This window comes from Tachysurus fulvidraco, chromosome 2 (assembly GCF_022655615.1).
Source record: "Tachysurus fulvidraco isolate hzauxx_2018 chromosome 2, HZAU_PFXX_2.0, whole genome shotgun sequence".
NCBI lineage: Eukaryota > Metazoa > Chordata > Actinopteri > Siluriformes > Bagridae > Tachysurus > Tachysurus fulvidraco.
The window spans coordinates 8,868,605-8,890,321 of record NC_062519.1 but is presented as its reverse complement, the minus strand read 5'-3'; the positions used below and the strand labels follow the sequence as shown (position 1 = coordinate 8,890,321).

The 21,717-nt window shown below is 36.4% G+C and overlaps 1 protein-coding gene across 3 annotated transcripts; it reads left to right on the top strand.

Annotated features, from left to right (window-relative positions):
- Nucleotides 1-3,111: 3,111 nt before the first annotated feature.
- On the top strand, nucleotides 3,112-17,682 carry slc6a1b (solute carrier family 6 member 1b). 3 transcript variants are annotated; one of them, XM_027140754.2, is made up of 15 exons: nucleotides 3,112-3,229; nucleotides 5,797-6,147; nucleotides 7,139-7,270; nucleotides 7,478-7,578; nucleotides 8,375-8,484; nucleotides 8,761-8,893; nucleotides 9,055-9,189; nucleotides 9,878-9,981; nucleotides 10,220-10,344; nucleotides 11,064-11,176; nucleotides 11,362-11,493; nucleotides 13,432-13,534; nucleotides 14,144-14,244; nucleotides 14,341-14,508; nucleotides 15,029-17,682. In XM_027140754.2, the coding sequence occupies exons 2-15, from the start codon at nucleotides 5,916-5,918 to the stop codon at nucleotides 15,134-15,136; spliced, it is 1,797 nt and encodes a 598-aa protein (XP_026996555.1). In that variant the 5' UTR covers nucleotides 3,112-3,229; nucleotides 5,797-5,915; the 3' UTR covers nucleotides 15,137-17,682. The 3 variants fall into 3 exon arrangements, with proteins under 3 accessions (XP_026996555.1, XP_026996552.1, XP_026996554.1); XM_027140751.2 differs by lacking the exon at nucleotides 3,112-3,229 and adding an exon at nucleotides 4,628-4,941; XM_027140753.2 differs by lacking the exon at nucleotides 3,112-3,229 and adding an exon at nucleotides 5,662-5,681.
- The last annotated feature ends 4,035 nt before the right edge of the window (nucleotides 17,683-21,717 follow it).

Here is a 21,717-nt window from a genome sequence, read left to right as displayed (position 1 = left end):
TTAAACTAATTAAAATGAGCTTAAATTATATTAACTACTTTCTTTTTTGTAGTCTATTTAATACATTTACATTTTCGACAATATACTGTATATTCTTTGTGTTTTCTCATTGTTAGAGGTAAGATCTGCCTTTAAAAAAATTAAAATACTATTCTTAGAAATGTAGATCTGAATGTTTATTAGGTCAAAGGTGAACCATCCCAGGGGAAAGTAGATGCTTTCGGAGTTTTTTATGTTCTACTCAAATAACTAGATTTCTATGGTGATTCTAAACATTTACTGCTTAGTAAATGCCTAGTGTAACTGTAACTAGAGAATGCTCTAGGTAGTTAGACTGCATTAGTAGAATATAAAAATATAAAAAATTTAAATGACACCATTAAAGGTGGGGTCTCTGTTGTTTGAAAGCCAATGTTGACATTTGGAATCACCAAAACAAACACGCCCCTAACCGCCCACACATACATATGTAACCCAGGCAACTGATGGAAAGAAATGTGTCTTTATCATAGCTGAAGGGAAGAACAATACGATTGCAGATAAACAAACAAGCAAAACTGACACACAAGCATAATCATGCAAAGGACGGCATATATTAGTTCTGTGAAACAAAGCAAAACCAACGTTACTCACCTATCGAGAAGGAAAAAAACAACCTCGGCATCCTATCGCAGGCCCTCCCACTCCTTCAGTTCTCTCCAGCGCTGGAAAGCTGATCCTATATTAACACGGGTCCCATTTCTTGACTTATCATAAGCCTTTCTTCACTTTCTTTCTTTGTTTTTATCCTCCATGTCAGTGTTAAAACCGCTTTCTGCTAATGTCACACATGCGCACTGAACACTCTCCCATATTGACAAGACACACCCTTTTCTGCTCATTGGCTACACGTTAGTTTTGTTTTTGTTTAGTTTGGCGGCCCAACGCAGTTTTCTGAAGCATTTCTCAAACCTTTAATGTTTACATCTTCCATGTTGATGCCATGTAACCCTACTCCATATGTCTTCTCATTACTTTACTATTTACTTAACTTTATTTTCCTGGTGGCAAGTGTACCAACTGTGATTTGCTAAATGCTGAGTTTGCCCACTGTGAAAACATATACCTTTGTCCAGTAATCCTGAATGCTTCACCTTTGTTCTACTTTTTATAAAATCTGTATTTTTTTAGACTGTGTTTAGAGTTCTTATTTTAGGGTTCTGATAAAATAAAATCATGTGTTTTATAAAGTAAATCTTGCTGTTAAAATTGAAAAATAACAAAAAGATTGTTATTGACTGTCATGTATATATACACCACAATTTTAAAAGAGAAAAAAATGATGATATGAAATTGCATTGTTGGCTTTCAAGTTTTCTAAACATATTTTCTAGGATTTGACAACCTTCAACTTTACAACCATACAAACTTCCATTCATTAGGAAAGAACCTTAACTGTTATGAACCTTAACTGGACTCAACATCTTTATTCATATGCTTTTAATAATATCCACTATGTGAGGTAAGAAGTAAAGTTGTAGGCTAGGGAAATGGTCAACCAATGTGCCTGCAGGGGTAAGGCAAAAATCTGAACTGAGAAATCAAGAAATATGAGGTAAAAAATTTAAGAGAAAGAGATTATGACTGGATTGCAAGGCTTGATAACAATTGTTAGAAAAGCAAATAGTGTGTACTTCACAGTTGGGTGACAGAGTTCAGGTGTGCTTCAGTAGTCATGAGGATGAGCAGGTGAAGGGAGTCACATGTTATGGGAATTATGGGATGGGATGTTATGGGATGTTTATATGCCACAGTGTAATGGGTAGTGTAGACAGTGATCACTTCCCCTTGTACATCATTGCATTCCTAGTTTGCCTACAGAGCAAACAGGTTTGTGAATGATGCAGTCAATATGGGACTGCATTATGTTCTGCAGAATCTGGACAGACCAGGGACTTATGTGAGGATCCTGTTTGTGGACTTCAGCTCTGCTTTTAACACCATTATCCCATCACTCCTCCAGCCCAAATTAACCCAGCTCTATGTGCCCTCCTCTGTCTGTCATTGAATCACCAGCTTTCTGACAGACAGGCAGCAGCTAGTGCGACTGGGAAAACTCAAATCCAGCACCCGCACCATCAGCACTGGCGCCCCTCAGGGTTGTGTCCTCTCCCCACTGCTTTTCTCCCAGTACACAAATGACTGCACCTCTAATGACCCTTCAGCTCCTGAAGTTTGCAGACAACACCACACTGATCAGCCTCATCCAGGACAGTGACGAGTCTGCCTACAGACTTGAGGTTGTATGGCTGGCTGTCTGGTGCAGTCTTAACAACTTGGAGTTGAACAAGCTCAATACAGTGGAGATGACCGTGGACTTCAGGAGAAACCCCCTGCTCTCCCCCCACTTACCATCATGGACAGCATTGTTACAGCGGTGGAGTCATTCAGAATACTGTGAACCACAATCTCCCAGGACCTGAAGTGGGACATTCACATAGACTCCATTGTGAAAAAGGCCCAGCAGAGGTTGTACTTCCTTCGCCAGCTGAGGAAGTTCAACCTGCCACAGGATCTGCTGAAACAGTTCTACACTGCCATCATCGAATCCATCCTCTGCACTTCAAGTACTGCTTGGTTCAGCTCAGCTACCAAATCTGACCTCAGAAGACTACAGAGGGTAGTCTGGACTGCTGAGCGAATCATTGGAACAACTCTTCCCACTCTCCAAGATATGTACTTCTCCAGAGTGTGCAAAAGGGCAAAGACAATCACTCTGGACCCCTCACATCCAGCACACTCAGTCTTTGAACTGTTGCCATCTGGTCAATGCTACAGAGCCCTGAGCACCAGAACTACCAGACATAGGAACAGTTTCTTCCCTCAGGCAATCCATCTGACGAACACTTGACATACACGGAACACACAACACTATTCTTACACATTATTTACTTAAAACACACAATTTATATTTCAATTGCACATTTCACCTTTGTACATACAAATTCTCTATATTGTACATGTCATTCTGTTACTCTGTGGAGCTTCTGTCACTAAAACAAATTCCTTGTATATGGAAACATACCTGGCAATAAAGCTCTTTCTGATTCTAATTCTGAATCTGATAATTATTCATAATGCAAAGAATCCTCATTTAACATTGAGAAAACATGGAGATCATTGGTCAGTGACTTTTATCCCAGAGTTCAAACTATTCATCCTATCTTTTGACACAACATACCAATTTGTGGTAAGTGCCAAGCTACTGTATATGGGTGGGCAGATTAACAGCAACGCTAGCTATTTGCAGGCAAATTTTATCTCATATAAACATGCAGCCAGGATCATTAGCACCATGAGGATTCAGTTTTTCAATGATGTTGCATGATCATCAGTGTCATGATACAATGACTGGCTTTACACTTCTCATGGGAATCATGTCTCAGTCTCTCATGTTGATAGCTACCAAATGTTTAAGCTATAAATTTCAACTCATGTAAGAACTTCATATTCCTATCATATTTAATATTAAATACTTACAGTAATATTTGCAGATTAATTACACTCTGTCAAACTGGAATTCGATTCTGTCCTTAAGCACACAATTGTATCTGATAAATGGACAATAGTGTGTAATTTAAACCAAAGAATCAAACCAAATTCTAACATGAAGAATGAATTCAGATGATTTTTTTATGAAAGGTCATAAACATGTCAATTTGTAGAGCAATACAGTTGATAGTTATTCATCCGTCATCAGTGCTTTCTCTGGACAGCTAATTTATTACAGTGTTAGAGTTTGCTGTAGAGCAAATATTCTTTCGGGTTCTCTCCAAAGGGAATTTTATTTTGGAAGGAAGCCAGCTAAGAAGATTATAAACCAAGTCTTTGGTTTATCTCTCACCCCCAGACTTCACTTATTGACTCGTCCCCTTATCACCGCTTTGCAGAATCCACCACACGATTGGCATCATCTTCCAAATCTGCCACTTTGGCAATTGTTGGTTCAGCCAGAGTAAATTAGTTTTTTAAATGTTATGTGCATTTTCTTTTTCCTTTTTTTTTTTTTACCCAAGCCCTAGACTCAAGTTTTGGTTTGGGGCGAGGGCAAAGTCAAGCATTGACACAAACAATGACAGGCATAATGTCAAGCTGGAAAAAGTAATTGCTGTGACACACTGGGCTTTTAGGAAATCTGTTTTTTGTTTGTTTGTTTGTTTGTTTTCTTTTCTTTTCTTTTTTGTTTTTAGGTTTTCAGCAGTTTATCTGTAAAAATATCAAATCGATGTGAATAATTGTAAATAAGTGGATAATTTTGTGTTTTTATGCAACATAAACAAACTAGTGTAAAACTGGAGACTTGCATTTGAGCATTAATGTGTTCATGGAAAATAGAGGAGCTGAAGAAGAACAAATGTCTTTTGATGATAATGCAACTGATGACAAAAAAACGAACGCACATTTATTCACACACACACACACACACACACACACACACACACACACACACACACACACACACACACACACACACACACACACACACACACACACACACACACACACACACACACACACACACACACACACACACACACACACACACACACACACACACCCCTGCCCGTATAAAAAGCCAGGGATTGTGAAGATGCTCCAGTGTGATGTCAGCGCTGGAGATGTTGGACTTGGCAAGATTTCACCCTCACTTTTTCATTGGAGCTCAGCGGATGAAGGTGGAGGATCATCATCACCATCATCATCTTCCTCCTCTGTGCTGCTTGATGCTTTAGTTGGTGTTGCTGCTGCTACAGGATCCATCTGTCTGGGCTTTTTCTCACTTTGGACATCAGGATAAACTCATTTTTAAAACTTCTTTACTTTATGGAAACACTTGGCTTTGCTTACCTTCATAAGGAATAAGCAGACAAGGTCTGACAGGACAATCCAGTTACAGTAAATGTAAGCAGTTTTTACTACAGCTCTTCATTTTTGGACTCTTGAGGCAATCGGAGCAACCTGAGTTGTCATGTAGAGAGTGATTTAATGAAAAGGACGTAAGAAAATGGTGGGAAATAAGAAAATGGTGCATGCATTGATAACTTTCCCGGTTCAACTTCCACAAAGGATATTTTTATGGCGAAGCAAATGGTTTGAGAGACAGCTTTTTTTTTTTAAATCGTGATCCCCAGTTTAACAGGATGGTGAATTTGCATTCATTTAAAGCTTAAGAAATGACAGGCATCTTAATGCATGCATTACTGTGTTTATATGCGTAAATCTTTAAATATCCAATTTCACTTTCAATAGAATATAATGTGCATCTTTCATTTTTGTATTTTTCCAGTGTTCACATGTGTCTAAAGATATACTTGTGTAAAGGTTTATGACGGGTCAATATTCTACAGTGTTTTTATGTGCTACATTCGGCGGTGATTGCGCTTGAATTTCAGCTGCAGAAAAAGTGCGCACGGAATCTAGGCTGCGTCCCAAACCGCGCTGTCCCCTAGGCTCCTAACGAGTGTTAAAATAATAGGACGCTGTATATTAGCACTTTTGTGGCAGATAAGTGAAACATTTCATGCACTAGCCTGTCAAGTAGTGGCATTTGACACACAGCCTGCGTTTCTGTGGACCTGCTTGGCATCGCGTCACAGTCTCTCGAGCGTCAGGCGATTGCGCGCGGTTGGAAAACGCAAAGCGTAAATGAGCCACTTGAGATATTTTTTTGGGGCTGGTGTTTTAAAAGTGTAGAATATTTACATGAAATCCACTTTTCAGATATAGGGTCGCTGATTAAAACTGTGTTGGTCCTAGATTTCCGCCGCCCGAGTCGAGTTTGTTTTTGGGGTTACGGAGCCGCGAAGCTGCTGTCCGCGTGGAGCGGTGCCGAAGTCTCGCGTCCGGGCGCCAGGAGCTCCGCCAAGCCGCGCGACATGGCCACGAACGGCGCAAAAGCCTCAGACGGACACGTTCTAACTGAGGTAAACGCGACGCCAGCGGCCAACGACAAGCCCAAGACTCTGGTAGTCAAAGTGCAGAAGAAAGAGCTTCCGGAACGGGAAACATGGGGCGGCAAGTTCGACTTTTTGCTTTCGTGCGTCGGTTACGCCATCGGGCTCGGAAATGTGTGGCGGTTCCCTTATCTGTGCGGCAAGAACGGCGGAGGTAAACACCGGTATCAGTCTTTATAACAACAACAGCAATACAAATACTAATACTAATAATAATGTGAATATCTGTGTATATTAATTTTAATATTATTTTATTATATTAGAATAAGAATAAGAATTAAAAGAATTAGAATAAGAATTCGCCATAAGAATTATTTAATAATTAAACAAATATTATATCTGTCACTCACTCATTTTAACATTTTAACATTATGTATATATATATATATATATATATATATATATATATATATAAATATATATATATATATATATATATATATATATATATATATATATATATATATATATATATAAATGAGTTAACATTTTAACATCACACACACACACATATATATACACACACATATATATACACACACACACATATATATATATATATATATATATATATATATATATATATATATATATATGTATATGTGTGTGTGTGTGTGTGTGTGTGTGTGTGTGTGTGTGTGTGTGTGTGTGATATAAAGAAATCTGTGTCACTCAGTCATTTTAACATTTTTAATACTTCTAATATTAATATTAGTGGTACTCTTACTAATACTAATAATAATAATTATCATCAATCAGGTTAATAATAAAGGGAGAATAATGAATCATTTCGTGCCTTACAATGTATATAGAATAATTTACAATGTATATAGAATAATTTTATTTTGTTAATTATTATTGATTATTATTATTATTATTGTTTAATGTTTAAATTGATAAAGATTTTGTCAAAATAATGTCACCTTTAAACTGCAGAACAATGAGTTAATCTGAACGATGCCCTTTAATGGTTCATCTGGTTAATTTATCAGCATCTTAAATAATTAAAATTCCTATCTAATTTTAGAATGTAATTGGAAATATCTGAGCATCCAATATTGCAGCTGTGGAACATTTGAGAAATCTTTAGATGGTTTTTATGATATTTAAATACTATTTATCATTTTGTTAATTGTTTTCTTTAGGGGCCTTCTTGATTCCATATTTTTTGACACTCATATTCGCTGGTGTTCCCTTGTTCTTCCTCGAGTGTTCTCTCGGTCAGTACACCTCCATCGGTGGCCTTGGAGTGTGGAAACTGGCTCCTATGTTCAAAGGTAATAATGCAGAAAAAATTCTACAAGCCAGATCTAAACCCGAATTTTGCAAATCATCTCCCATCTGTTTGTTTATAATAAGCAAATCATTACAGTAAATTTCTGCCTTTTTATAAATCGGGAAGAATGTTACAGTCAGGTTGCTGTTAGATGACAGATTTTTATTTCATCTTTATATTATACCATTTTTCTGGTTTGTGCTCGCAGGTGTCGGCCTGGCCGCAGCAGTTCTATCCTTCTGGCTTAACATCTACTATATTGTCATCATTTCCTGGGCCATTTACTATCTATACAATTCCTTCACTACAGTAAGCACAGATGTTCTATAGTATAATTATATCACATTGAATCAACAATTGCGTCATTAGAATTACACAGGTGTATTAGACAGGTGGACATTATAATGAAATGTTTTAGCTAGCCAGGTGCAAATCAACATACAACGGAGGATTTCTATGCAAAGCAAACAAATAACTATTGTACTTAGCCTTGTGTACAAACAAGAGACTAAATACAATGTCCTTGACATTAGGGCTCAGTTGTAGCTAATGATGTAATGTGGTAATGTGAGATGTATATTGACTCTTGTGTATTAAAACCAGTAAATCATCATAAATGTTTTAACTGTCTTAAAAATTATTATTATTTGGCTACAGTGACAAGCTAAAGATTACTACACAAGGCTGACTGGTTACTATCATGCTACTTCCATTTATTAATTATATAATGTTTTATTTGGCTTTTAAAGACTAAAATAATAATCAGGTATATATGTCAATAGAGTGGTATTAATTTTCTTCAAAATTTTGTCCATCTGAATGACCATAGGCATATAGAGTACAGTTCAGAATAAAGCTGTTTTATGTTTATTTAAATTCAAATAATCGATTATTTCATAAAATTATTTAATTCCTGTTTTGGCTGAATAAGTTTAATATTAAGCATACAAATCCAGATTATAATAATAGGATTCAATTTGAACCAAATGTCCTCAAATTAAGCACTGATCTATTATAGTATAATGTGTATAATAGAAAGAAATTGACAGCTATCCTAATATTTCTGAAGTCTTAGATCATTAAATAAAACATTGCCCTATTTCAGGAGCTCCCATGGAAATCCTGCAACAACCCCTGGAATACAGAGCAATGCTTTTCCAACTACAGCTTGGCAAACACGTCTAACATGACCAGCGCCGTCGTGGAGTTTTGGGAGTAAGGGCATGCACTCACTGGAACAGTTTTGGCATTCAGGACTCGCGTTTGCATGCTAAAACGCCATCTTTTTGTCCTCGGCTTTCTAAAAAGGACCAGTGTTATTTGCAAAAAATGCAACAATTGTGTCCGTTTGGCCGTCGGACAGCTCTAGCTGACATGACGGGCATCAAGAATGAAGGCAGTGTTTTGACTAAGTGGAATAGCTTCTATCAATAACAGTTTGTCCGAGGTCAGATGCTTTCAACACTAATAATGTTTTCCTGTGGCCCTTAGACGGAATGTACATCAGCTTACAGGCGGCCTGGAAAAACCAGGGGAGATCAGAGTGCCACTGGCAATAACGCTGGCCATCGCATGGGTCCTGGTCTACTTTTGTATTTGGAAAGGTGTGGGTTGGACAGGAAAGGTAAGATTACAGACATTATGTGTGATTTTTAATCACAAGATAAAAATGGAATGTTAGGAATGTGTTCATCTATGTCATTAATTTGTATTATTAATATACATTCTGCATGTTATTGACTAACTAGTATTAGTACTAACTGATTGACTGTACTTATGTTTTAGGTGGTCTATTTCTCAGCCACATATCCATACTTCATGCTGCTTATCCTGTTCTTCCGTGGAGTTACACTGCCTGGGGCAAAAGAGGGCATTTTGTTCTATGTCACCCCTAACTTTGAAAAGCTGAAGGAGTCAGAAGTATGTCTTGTTGTATTTACTATGTAATTGGAAGATAGATAGATAGATAGATAGATAGATAGATAGATAGATAGATAGATAGATAGATAGATAGATAGTTAGATAGATAGATAGATAGATAGATAGATAGATAGATAGATAGATAGATAGATAGATAGATAGATAGATAGACCATGCCCCCATGAGCTCTTTTGGGATTGATGAGCTCTAATGCCACAACTTTTTCAACCTGATTGACAAATGCATAAGCCGTACCCCCTTCACAATGACTAACAGATACGGAGGTTGTGTCCTCTTCAGAATGACTGACAGATGGAGAGGCCACACCTACTTAGTGAATGAGAAGCCACACCTGTAATAATGACTGACATTCAGAGGCCACACCCCTTTGACAGAACGTGCCAGATGATGAGGCCACACCTCCTTAAAAGTGATTGACAGATTAGAGGCGACGACAGGGAGAGTGAGACAGAAACTCACAGTGCCAAGGGACAATTTAATTTAATAATGTTTTAAATAATGATAAAAAGGCAAAAAGAGATATGATACGATACGATACGATACGAGATGATATGACATGATATGATATGATATGATATATACTTAATATGTGACATTGAACTGACACAAACACACATACCGATAAGAATGACACTACACTTTTCTGTCTGTCACTCATGTTTCTTAGGTGTGGCTTGATGCTGCCACTCAGATTTTCTTCTCCTATGGACTCGGCCTCGGGTCTCTGATTGCACTCGGAAGCTACAACCCTTTCAAAAACAACGTTTACAAGTATGGAGAAATTACATGACTTAAAAACAGGCACTCAATTGAGACCAATGTCCTTTCAGTAGAAAAATGTGAAAAAGGAACTTTCTCTATAAAGCAATATATCCATCACTGTTTAAGGTTCACCTTTCAGATGAGAAATGCCACTGGCAATTACAATATAGACTGACTCCTCTTCGATGTTGATGGACGAGAGATCAATATAATAACCTTAGACAATATCCTTTTGTGTATTTCACAGGGACTCCATCATTGTATGCTGTATCAACTCCTTCACCAGCATGTTTGCTGGATTTGTCATTTTTTCCATTGTGGGCTTTATGGCTCACATCACAAAGAGGTCTATTGCTGATGTAGCTGCTTCAGGTAACTGGGATTTATATCAGTTGCTTACAATGTGCTGAGGATTGTTTTCAGAATATAAATTAGCCCTTGGATATGGAATGAGGTCAAAAACCAATCAGGCTGACTGGCAACTAGACAGTATTTAACATATAACCAAGGCCTATATTGCAGAGCTCAACATGTAACGATGATAACTAGACTAAATAATACTTTGTTACATGTTGCTTTGCTATCACTTTAGAAAATATATATAACAAATTATATGGATTAGCAGCAAGAAATGATTAACAGGCTAAAGGAAGGAAATGTTTTAACACCATAAAGAGTTCTGAACTGTATTTCTATAATGTGTGCCATGCAAATATTGTTTCACTGTATTGTTTTTCTCAATCACAGTCTATAACCATCTGAGGTTTAAAACTTTTACCAAATAAGACAGAGAAGCAGTGATGCTCTGCTCTACAGACAGACCCTCTAAAGATTATTGTACTGTATATAGGAGAGAATAAAACATACAGTATATATATATATATATATATATATATATATATATATATATATATATATATATATATACCTGGTTGAATATCCATGATGAAATATCCATGAAGAAAACTGTTTGGACTCGCCATGCTTTTCTGTTCTATTTCATCATTTCATTTCGTTCCAATATTTACTGGGTGTTATGTATCCCATATAGTTATTTTTACTAATAAAACTCTATGCTTTTTAATCTTCAGGTCCAGGCTTGGCATTTTTAGCTTACCCAGAAGCTGTTACTCAGCTGCCCATTTCTCCACTTTGGGCAATTCTGTTCTTTTCCATGCTGCTTATGCTTGGAATTGACAGTCAGGTAAAGTCAGTTCATTGACAAATATTTGTCTGCACATCTGAGATAATCCATTTTCTCAAAATTAACATGCTACAATAGCTACAGTACTCTGCATGCTGTGCATTTCCATGACAGTTCTAATTATTTGAAGTGACATTTTATTCTCATATTCATATGGGATTAATAATTGAATTTCATTGCCACAGTTCTGTACAGTGGAAGGTTTCATCACTGCGTTGGTGGACGAGTTTCCCCGCTTATTGCGAGGACGACGAGAAATCTTCATCGCTGTCGTCTGTCTCGTGTCTTATATCATCGGACTGTCAAACATCACACAGGTAAGTGCACGGTGAATTTGAAAATTATCTAAATAGCAGCTCCTTTCACTCATCCTATGGATTATGTCCTATATAAAGGCAGAAAGATGATTGTGATGATACCTCTGAACCAATGCCAGGCAAAAATTCCTCACATAGACAGATTGAAAGCCCTTGAAACTGCATTAAGTAGGATCACTGTGCGTTAAGAGCTTTGGAGGACATAAACATCTCAAGCGAGTATGTTCCCTGTGAGAGCTAATGGCTTTGTAGTGTTATCAGTTCAACAGTACAGTAATCTCAAGCTGTTACATAAAGGTGTGTGACCAGAAAAGGCTGAAAATGTAGGTGGCTTAAATATCATTTGCAGAGCTTTAGTTAGAATGTTGGTTTGTTGGGTTCTTAAAGAAAATATGCTTCATGTAGTTAATTTTGATTTGTACACAATGAAAACATTAAACACAGTGAAATGTCACCTTTGATTTATGAGTATTGAGTGAAAGAACGTAGTGTTTTTTTTTCTTTTTGTTAAAAAACGTCATACTGTCGAGAAACATGGCTCATTACTCTTCAAAGCTACAGTAGAAAGAATACTCATCTATTCACAAATAGACGAATGGGAATTTAAAAAAAACTGGATTGAAGGCATTGCTATTTTAGATATTTATATTCATTCATTGTCTGTATCCTAATGTTAGAAAATGTTTTTTTCCACTAAGCTAAGCTATAAGTAGTTAGTTAAATAAACTCAAAGCTCCACCAAACATAGCACTTCCTTCCAAGGTCAAAAGAATCTTGTCTCATCAGATGAAATACACTTTCCAACTTGTTTATTTGCAAACTCCAAAATGGTTCATGAAGCCAAGCTTTGTGGTGTGTCTGAGTTATGAATGTCCTGGGAATATCTCCCATCTGTGCTATGGACCTCTCCAGAGTTTCCCTGACAAATACCCTCCTTAACTGTCAGTTTAGTAAAGTCGCATTCTGATTGTTATAAACACAGTAGACATTCACTTTGCTGCAGCCTGGAACGTTAGTTGTTAGTTAGTCCATTGGACTATCAATTGGCCAATAATAGTAATAAATAAATGGTAGTGTAAATACATAAATTTCATCTGTCAGTTGGCTAAACTGTGCTCTACACTGTGCTAATACACAGTGAGCAAAATTTCGACTTGTTAAAATGGTCATCATTTACACCATTGCTTTTGTTTTGAGATCTTTGGGCAGGCAAATTGCTTGATATCCATTCTTAAACAGTTGTGTTTTTTCAAGGATTCTAAACTATTATAATAACCATCGTATTGATTATGAAATGTACTGTATTTGTTTGCCACACTCCATAGTATATCTGGTGAGTAAATCCTATTGCTATTAATGTGATGTATAGTGTTCACTTCCAACCAGCAGAAGTATCTGTTTTTTACAGGAAAGTCTGAAAGGCAGTGGTGAACTAATGAGCTTCTGAGGTTCCTCTTCTTGTTTAACCTACAGCACTTTTCCATTGAGCACATTTACCATATTTTCTGAAGAATAAGACACTTTTTTTTTGCCTCAGTGGTTGTCGATTTTCTAGTCAATTCTATCTGCTTGTTAGCATCTCTGAAAGTCACAATTTAAGGATTGTATCAAATAGATGCGAATGAATTATTATTCAAAAAATGTGGTATTTTTGTGTATTGCCAGAAAATTTGGGATTGTATAACTCTTGACCATGCGCTGGACACACTTCACTTTCAGCATGTGAACTTCCCTCAATGCTGTCACTCCCCTTGGCAGATTAAAAATAAACTGCACAGATTCCATTAATGATGAACATTACACGAGATAACTGCCCCTATTTTAACTAGAGATTTGTAATGGTGTAAACCACTAACGCATGTAAGTCAGATTAGCCATGTGTATATTTACAGTATACACATTTTAGACACAACGTTTATTTATTTATTTTTTTTACAGGGTGGCCTGTATGTATTCAAGCTTTTTGATTACTACTCTGCCAGTGGAATGTGTCTGCTCTTTCTGGTGTTTTTTGAATGCATCTCCATATCCTGGTTCTATGGTAAACATCTCTTAATTTTATATTAAAATGATTTCTATTTATGAATTGGCCAGGGATATTTATAAAAAGCAATTCAGAGGCACATTTATGGACATAATAGCAGCTTCGCCTCATGTAATGAACATTAAGCCTATTTTTATTAAGTAAGGAGCACGCATAAAGAACTTATCCAAATAAACAATATATCTACAAGAATTACTTATTATAATAAACCTTCTGAAATGCTAAAATTATTATTTTCATCATTATTATTATTATTATTACCAAAAATACGAAAATGCTAAATCTATGTTTACATTGCAATATTATGGTTGTGGCTTTACTATATACAAGTTAGAATGATAAGGCTGTAGACAGGTTCAGTACATCTCATTATACTAGACTATCCATTTAATTCATGCTAATTTTACTGCCAGATTTACTTCTGCATTTCATACTGTATGAATCTGTGTCTTCTTAGGTGTTTTGCATAGCATGCATGATTATGTAAACTGCTGCATTATTGGCTATTTGCATGGGCTGACATCCCAGTTGTCTGCACAGTGTAATGATTCCAAAGGGATTTCACACTGTGGAATAACACCCTACTTTTTCCTGTTTATCTACAAGGTGTCAATAAGTTCTATGGAAATATTGAGGAGATGATCGGATACAAACCCTGCATTTGGTGGAAATTGTGTTGGGTGGTGTTTACACCGTTGATTGTGGCTGTAAGTAATTAAAGCAAAAATACACACTAATAACAGGGATAATTCTTCCTAGCTTGGAAGTAATTTATTGCTACTATTACTCTTTTGCATGTGTAGGGTGTGTTCCTGTTCAGTGCTTTCCAGATGGTTCCCCTGACCATGAATAATTACGTTTTCCCAAAGTGGGGACAGGGTGTAGGCTGGTGTATGGCCTTGTCTTCTATGGTCCTCATTCCCGGTTACATGGTCTACATGTTCCTAACGTTAAAAGGCTCCTACAAAGAGGTAAGATTTAAACCGTACATGTGTTTGCTCAGCAGATACAGCGAGTGAGCTGTAGATAACTGTACGCATGACATACATTTGGAGAAAATGAGAATGCTGGCTTTCTTCTCGAATCTAATCTAGTACAGATAATTTGCATTCCGCTCAGTGAATGCAGGGCTGATTGGATAAATTAGACATTTCAGATGAAGCGTTGACAAAAAGAAAACCAAAGTCGTGCTTTGCACGCTTTTGCACCGAGACGCTTCTGGAAATAGGCATTCAAAACTAGCAATTATGAACAAAGCGCTCAGGTCTGAGCTGATAGCGGCTGCACATGAGATAGGCACACTCGAATCAGCAAATCACCACAGGGAGGTGAAAAGTCAGGAGTTAGCTTCAATTACAGCTTGATTGGCAAATCAATCATCGTGTTGATTTTGTAGTTTTGCTGCTTTGAGCCTTCCCCTTTGACAACTGAATTTGCACTGCAGGGAGCAAAAAATGATTTTCTTTTTCCCCACCTCTTTGAATTTCCCAGCGTCTCCGGATAATGATTCAGCCTACAGTTCTGGTCAAAAGCCAAGAGAATGGGCCAGAGCAGCAACCTGAGAACGTGAATGCAGCCAACGACGAAGCTTACATCTAAATCCCTGGACTCTGCAGGCCCTTCGGAACAAAAATGAAACCAAGTAATCAAGGTTGAACGCTAGCAGGGACTTCTACGTCTAAAATATTATCACCTACCTCCAGGGGAAAAATGTAACCAACCTGATTACAGCTGTTCGAAAATTTTAAATGTGTGTATGAAAAAAAAACAACGATCCAGCGATGATCTAGTGCTAGTTCGTATTGCATATGCAAGATATTAGTCTTTCCAAAACGTAACATTGTAACAATTACTGTTTGGATCCCAATGTGATTGAACACTACTGTGCTAATTCGATATATATTTACCTTATGTAATTATGTTAAGATATTGTATAAAGATCTTAGAATAGAATCAAATTGTATTTGATTGTATTTGAAGACATATAAAAAAGTGAATGAAGTTAGTTGGCAAAAATATGACAATTATGATGAACTGCATCATGTCCAGTTTTGAGCAGTGGCCATTAAGGGAGCATATAGCTGGCCCTCATAGCCTGTGTAAAAGGTTGTGTAAAGAGACTCCTACTGCTTTTATTATTCCAAACACCTACTCAAGCTGGATTAGTTTTACCTGAGTTGGTACTTAAATTAAAGGTGCACTCAGTATTATTTTTTTGTTTACACCAGAACACTTGTCATGTTTGGTAAATTTCCAGCATTCCAAAAGCTGTCATGTTTCTGTAAATGGGAGAAAAAAACATGGCCAGCATTATTCAACCAATCAATATAGGTGGTGTTTCTACTTTCCCGTTAGTCATGTTGTCAATCAATTATTAAAGCTCGCCCACATTCTGTTGCATTCAGATACACTAGCATATGTTATGCGTGCATGGCTTTGGAGTCAAATCTGAAATGACTCGACATGACAAAACAGCTAGCTCTAGTTAAACTTCCACCAAATTCTCTGATTATACTTTTAAATGACTGCCAACAAGATCCTTCATTTGATTTCAGTCTTTAATCAGTTTTTCCTTGTATGACAAATCCAGAGAAAAAAAACATTCAATGTTTCAGCAAACATGGCAATCTCTCTGTGAAAGTAGTCCTTTTTTTGAACTAATGGTATTGTAATAACAAAACCTGGCTCTAGTCAGTAACACCTCTTTTAACTGAAAAGACAAGGCATACAATGTTACATAATTATGATGTTTACATATGTGATATATTGCCTACATTACAGAAATTTGGTGTAAAAGTCCAATCACCACTTAAAAGATACATGACAGGTAAAACATATCCAGCTATAACAGGGCTTAAGGGTTTGCAACACCCTAGTAACCCTTCGGTCCCAAAAATAAGCACAAACCTGTATGGATTTGAGTTTACAGACGTCACAAGCAGCGATGAATTATCTGTCACACAAGCAGATTCATCTTACACATAAGAGAGACTGTTAGTTTTTTATTTTCTAAGAACTAAATAACTTTGTATGTTTTTTCAATCGTTTTTAGTCTGTTTTTTTATGTAAGCGTGAGAAGGACCAAAATCGCTTTCACATGGAAATCATTTGCATGTGAAAGTGTTTCGCGTCACACTGTGTCCTAGAAAGTGCAGGGTACAAAAAAGACACAAAATGCATAATGTTTGGCAGTAATAGCCTCTGATTCCACTGTTCAGTCCTGCTCATTTGCATACCACTCCTCAGGAACAATGGTGGAAGTGACCAAATTTGACTCTTTCCTCCCCCCACCCCACCCGAATCAAATGGATTAGAGCTGTGAATAGCCTTCAGCAAATAATCAGACTGTGAGCAGAAGCCATAGTGTGTCTCCGGAGTTTGTGAGGCCATTTTGGGGAAAGGTACCTTTAAAGAAACCAGCAAAAATCACAGGCTAGTAGTAGTCAATTAAAATGTCGATATATCTATATGGTCTACATATTTGGTCTTTTTTGAGAACTGCCTTGGCAATAAGTAATTAGATAAAGTGTATTTGAATGCTTTTGTGTGTATGCCTGGTTTAACCCCTGTTATTATAATTCCACTGGTTAAAAGCACAAAGCTTTAAACCCACAAGCTCCAGCGGTTGTTTTTCAAAAAGGGAAAGAGTTAGTTTGCTTCTATGGCAGCTACATGTGACAGGGACGTGGATAAACGACTCAGCAAAGATATCGAACTAAAATTGTGCAATCAGTTAGCGTAATGTTTTGTACAAAGTTCTCATTAAGCAGATTTCTCTCTGTAAACCTGTACTGTGTAAAAGTATCTGTGAATGTCCAAATGACCACTGAGGTTTTGTCTAAATGTTAAAGACTCTTATTTACTGTTTTCTGCAATAATACTCTCAGAAACTAAAGCACATAGTATTTCTGAAATGTAAAAAAAAAAAAAAGGATATCAGTAACAAAAGCAGAAGAATATAATAAACTATAGATGATATGTCTAGTCAGAGAATATTGTTTTGTATATTTCTAACTGTTTCATGCACCTAATGTAAGATATTATATGTAAAAAAAATATATATTAAATGTCTTTAGATTGTGGTGTATAAAAAGCATGATTGCCATGTTATCTGAAAAATAAATAAAGTATTATAGATTATAATGCGCTTGGTATCTTTGTGTTCATGTACAAAGAGCTTTTTCCTTTTATTATTTGATTACATCGTGGTTTACATAAACATACTGAAATATTAGTTTTAATTAGGACAGATAAATATGAAATCCCATTTAAAACAAGAACAAATGTGAAAGCTTGAATTATACTGTGTGATGTGGTGATCTTTAGCCTTCCATTTCCATCTCACGAGATAAGTTGGAGAGCTCTGTAAATTAAATTTCAGTAAAGAACAGAGAGGTGCCTCTACAACTCTCTTAAAAGCAGACATAAAAATAGCCTTCATTTTGTTTTGGTTCTTATTTTCAGTAGGTTATTTTAGCTTTATTTATTATAGTATATATCTAGATAAAATACCAATACAATAATATTTGTAAAATACAGTATTACAGAGTAAATGTGTCTGTCACAAGCAAAGGATGAATTAACGTATATGAAAATGACAGTTTCTGCTACTGTAAATTGAACGTAGGTGCTTTACAACATTTAACATCTTTATGATACAGTACATGAGAAAATGATGTATAACTTTAAGTGAGCACATATGAGACAAATCTGTGTTAATGTACAGTGTGGAGAAATCCATTATGGTTCACTCTGTTGAAGACAACGTATGGAGGAATAAATTAAAAAAATACTTAGTGGGCTAGGGACATAATAAAATTACATTTATTCATTCATCTTCAGTAACTGCTTTGTCCTCTTTAGAATATTTTTGCACTGTACTATATGTGTTAGTGGTAGCCAGTATGACAGGGATGTAAATTAATTTTATTAATATCTATAAAATATGTGACATTCATTAGCATTTTTTGACCTCTTGTGATTATTAACCTCCATTAATCGTCCATTGTAACATCTGCATTGGTTAATTTATTCCACCAATTTCACGCTTGAGTGGAGAGTCCTATTTTATCAAATAATGATCTCCACAACATAAGGGATGCAAGTCTAACATGGAACTGTGCTCTCGTCTCTCAGCATATCCAGCAAATTATTAATAATATAGGCTGTTGTCTAATATAGGCTTTTATAAAATAGCTGAATAATAATGATCCATAGAATGCCTTTTGCTTTATGACTCTTTTACAGCACCATGAGCAGTCCATTTACTTGTTAAGTCTTTGTCGAGGCAGGGATCGATTTGGGAAGAACCATTAGTATGAAGGTAGTGGCCTGTGACTGAGTCTCACTACTGAGAGGGATATGTATATTTATATACATAAATTGCAATGTATTAAAGGTCAGAGAGCTCTTAATGCCTACAGTATTACTCCATGGATATAAATAAAATACATTTATTAGACTATTGCTAGTTTGACAACTAGGAACACAGAGTTTTTTCACTCTTTTTGCATCCTCGGCGTGCTCTGTTTGATTTAAAAAAAAAAAAAAAAAAAAAAACAGGCACGGAAATTTAATGCTTGTTATATAAATATATATGAACATTACAAAAACAACAGATTTTTATTAACCTACATAAGAACATGTGAAATGGTGGAGACGTGAAGTGGCAACACTACCCACCGCTCTACCATGCTTCACAACTGCAGTATATGGAGTGTATGAAAATCTCATATGTGATATGCAATTTTGTTTCACGTTTGCATTGGTTTTGAAGCATTTATGCAACAAATAGCAATTATGGTAAAGTTCTTAGTTACAACATCTTTAAGGTTTTTTTGAATGGAAATAGTAAAGATCTTCACTATCAGTTTACCTGGTTCAATAATATCTGTGTGCAAGTTCACAAAAGCACAATGAATTGTCACTGGATAGGTAGACCATGCAAGATTCCACCATGACTAATGACAAGGAAAGTAAGAAAAAAACAGCAGTCACTTGAAAAGAGTTGCAATATGACCTGAAAGCAAGCTGCAAAAAAACAGATACGCATTTTTTTGGCTTCCAAAAAATTCTATTAAATTACATTCAGATTTATTTGTATTTTCAATTGACATCGTCTCAAAGCAGCTTTACAGAACATAAAAATAGAACAAAAGGTTACTATTAAGAATAATATAAAGATTAATATAATACAAAATCCATGATTAATATTCATTCATTCAGTCATTCATTTTTTACCGCTTATCCAAACTATTCTCGGGTCACGGGGAGCCTGTGCCTATCTCAGGCGTCATCAGGCATCAAGGCAGGATACACCCCGGACACTACGGACAATTTTCCAGACATACCAATCAACCTACCATGCATATTTTTGGACCGGGGAGGAAACCGGAGTACCCGGAGGAAACCCCCGAGGCACGGGGGGAAAATGCAAATTCCACACATACAAGGCGGAGGCGGGAATCGAAAACCCAACCCTGGAGGTGTGAGGCGAACGTGCTAACCACTAAGCCACCGTGCCTCCCATGATTAATATTAATATTTAAATATGTATTAAGTTTGTATTTATCCCCAATGAGCAAGTGTGAGGTGACTCAGGTGGTCGTGGCAAGGAAAAACACTCTTGAACGATAATGGAAGAAACCTTGAGAGGAACCAGACTCAAAGGGGAACCCATCCTCATATGCATGACACTGGAGGGTGTGATTATAAATATACAGTCTGATGTTGTATTGATGAGGAGATTGTTGTCTTCAAAGACCACATGGAGTCCTCTTTAGTATAGCAGAGTCCAACTGGAGCCGGTAAATCTCTAGATGCCTCATAGAGTCAGCCTCATCTCAGAGGAGGTCCAAAAACTTCATGGCACGGAAGACAATCGGAGCTGGTACAATTTTTGGGTGCCTCAGGGTTGGGTAGAAAGAGAGAAGCAGTGGAGAAGAATTAACGTAGCTGCTGTTCATAATGTTAGCAAGCACTAGATGATAATGTGCATTTGATCAGATGTTTTAGAGCATTATAATTATGGGAAGTATTTCCAAGATTAAGGGAAGTATTATATGTACACCTGACTAAAGAGATGTTTTAAATCTACATTTAAACTGGGAAAGTGTGTTTGAGCCCTGAACATTATCAGGAAGACTATTCCCAAGTTTGGGAGCTAAATACGAAAACGCTCTACCGCCCTTAGTTGACTTAGATGTTTTGGGAACTACCAGAATCCTGAGTTTTGTGATCTCAGAGAGCGTGAAGGTCTGTAACATGTTAGAAGACTAGTTAGATACATGGGAGCTAAACCATTAAGAGCCTTGTACGTAAGTAGCAGCAGTTTGTAATCAATTCTAAACTTAACAGGTAGCCAGTGTAGAGATGATAAAATTGGGGTTATATGATCATATTTTCTTGTCCAGGTAAGAACTCTGGCAACTTTGGACAAATTGTAGCCTATTTATTAAAGATGTAGAACAACCACCTAGTAATGCATTACAATAGTCCAGTCTAGAGGTCATGAATGCATGAATTAGCTTCTCAGCATCAGATACAGACAGGATGTTTTTTAAGCTTAGCAATATTTCTAAGGCGGAAGAAGGCTGTTTTTGTAGTATGGGCGATATGAAAAGAAGAAAAGAAAAGAAAAGATGAACATTCATAAAAAGAATGTTTCAGCAATATATTTGTATGTCAGTAAAGAAAAAATAATAATAGACTATACTTTGAGACAAAAATAAAGTCTGACAGGTTTTATCTGTAAAAACAAAAACAAGTGTGGCAAAATCAAAGTCTCCAGAAGAACTGTGGTAGATACTCCAAAATACAGAAATTGTACTTTTGTATACAAAATACTGACTTGCATTTAGTTTATTACAGTTGACTGCTTTTTATGAGCTTTTTATGTAGAAAAATTTGTTTTAATTATTTTTTAATTTTTTTTTTAACAGATTTTGGTCTGTACCTATATCTATCGATCTAAAAAAAAACATACTGCTTTGCCGATATGCAATCAAATCAATGTGTGTATTCTTTACTTTTACATGTAGGAGGTATATTTTTCTGTTCTTTATTGCCATTTATTTTGCTATCCTTGCTGGAGAGACCCATTAATGCACACACGGAGGGAATGAAAGCACAGAGCCAAATTGATATTCCATGGAGTAAGTTTATGCTTTGCTGTCATTTTT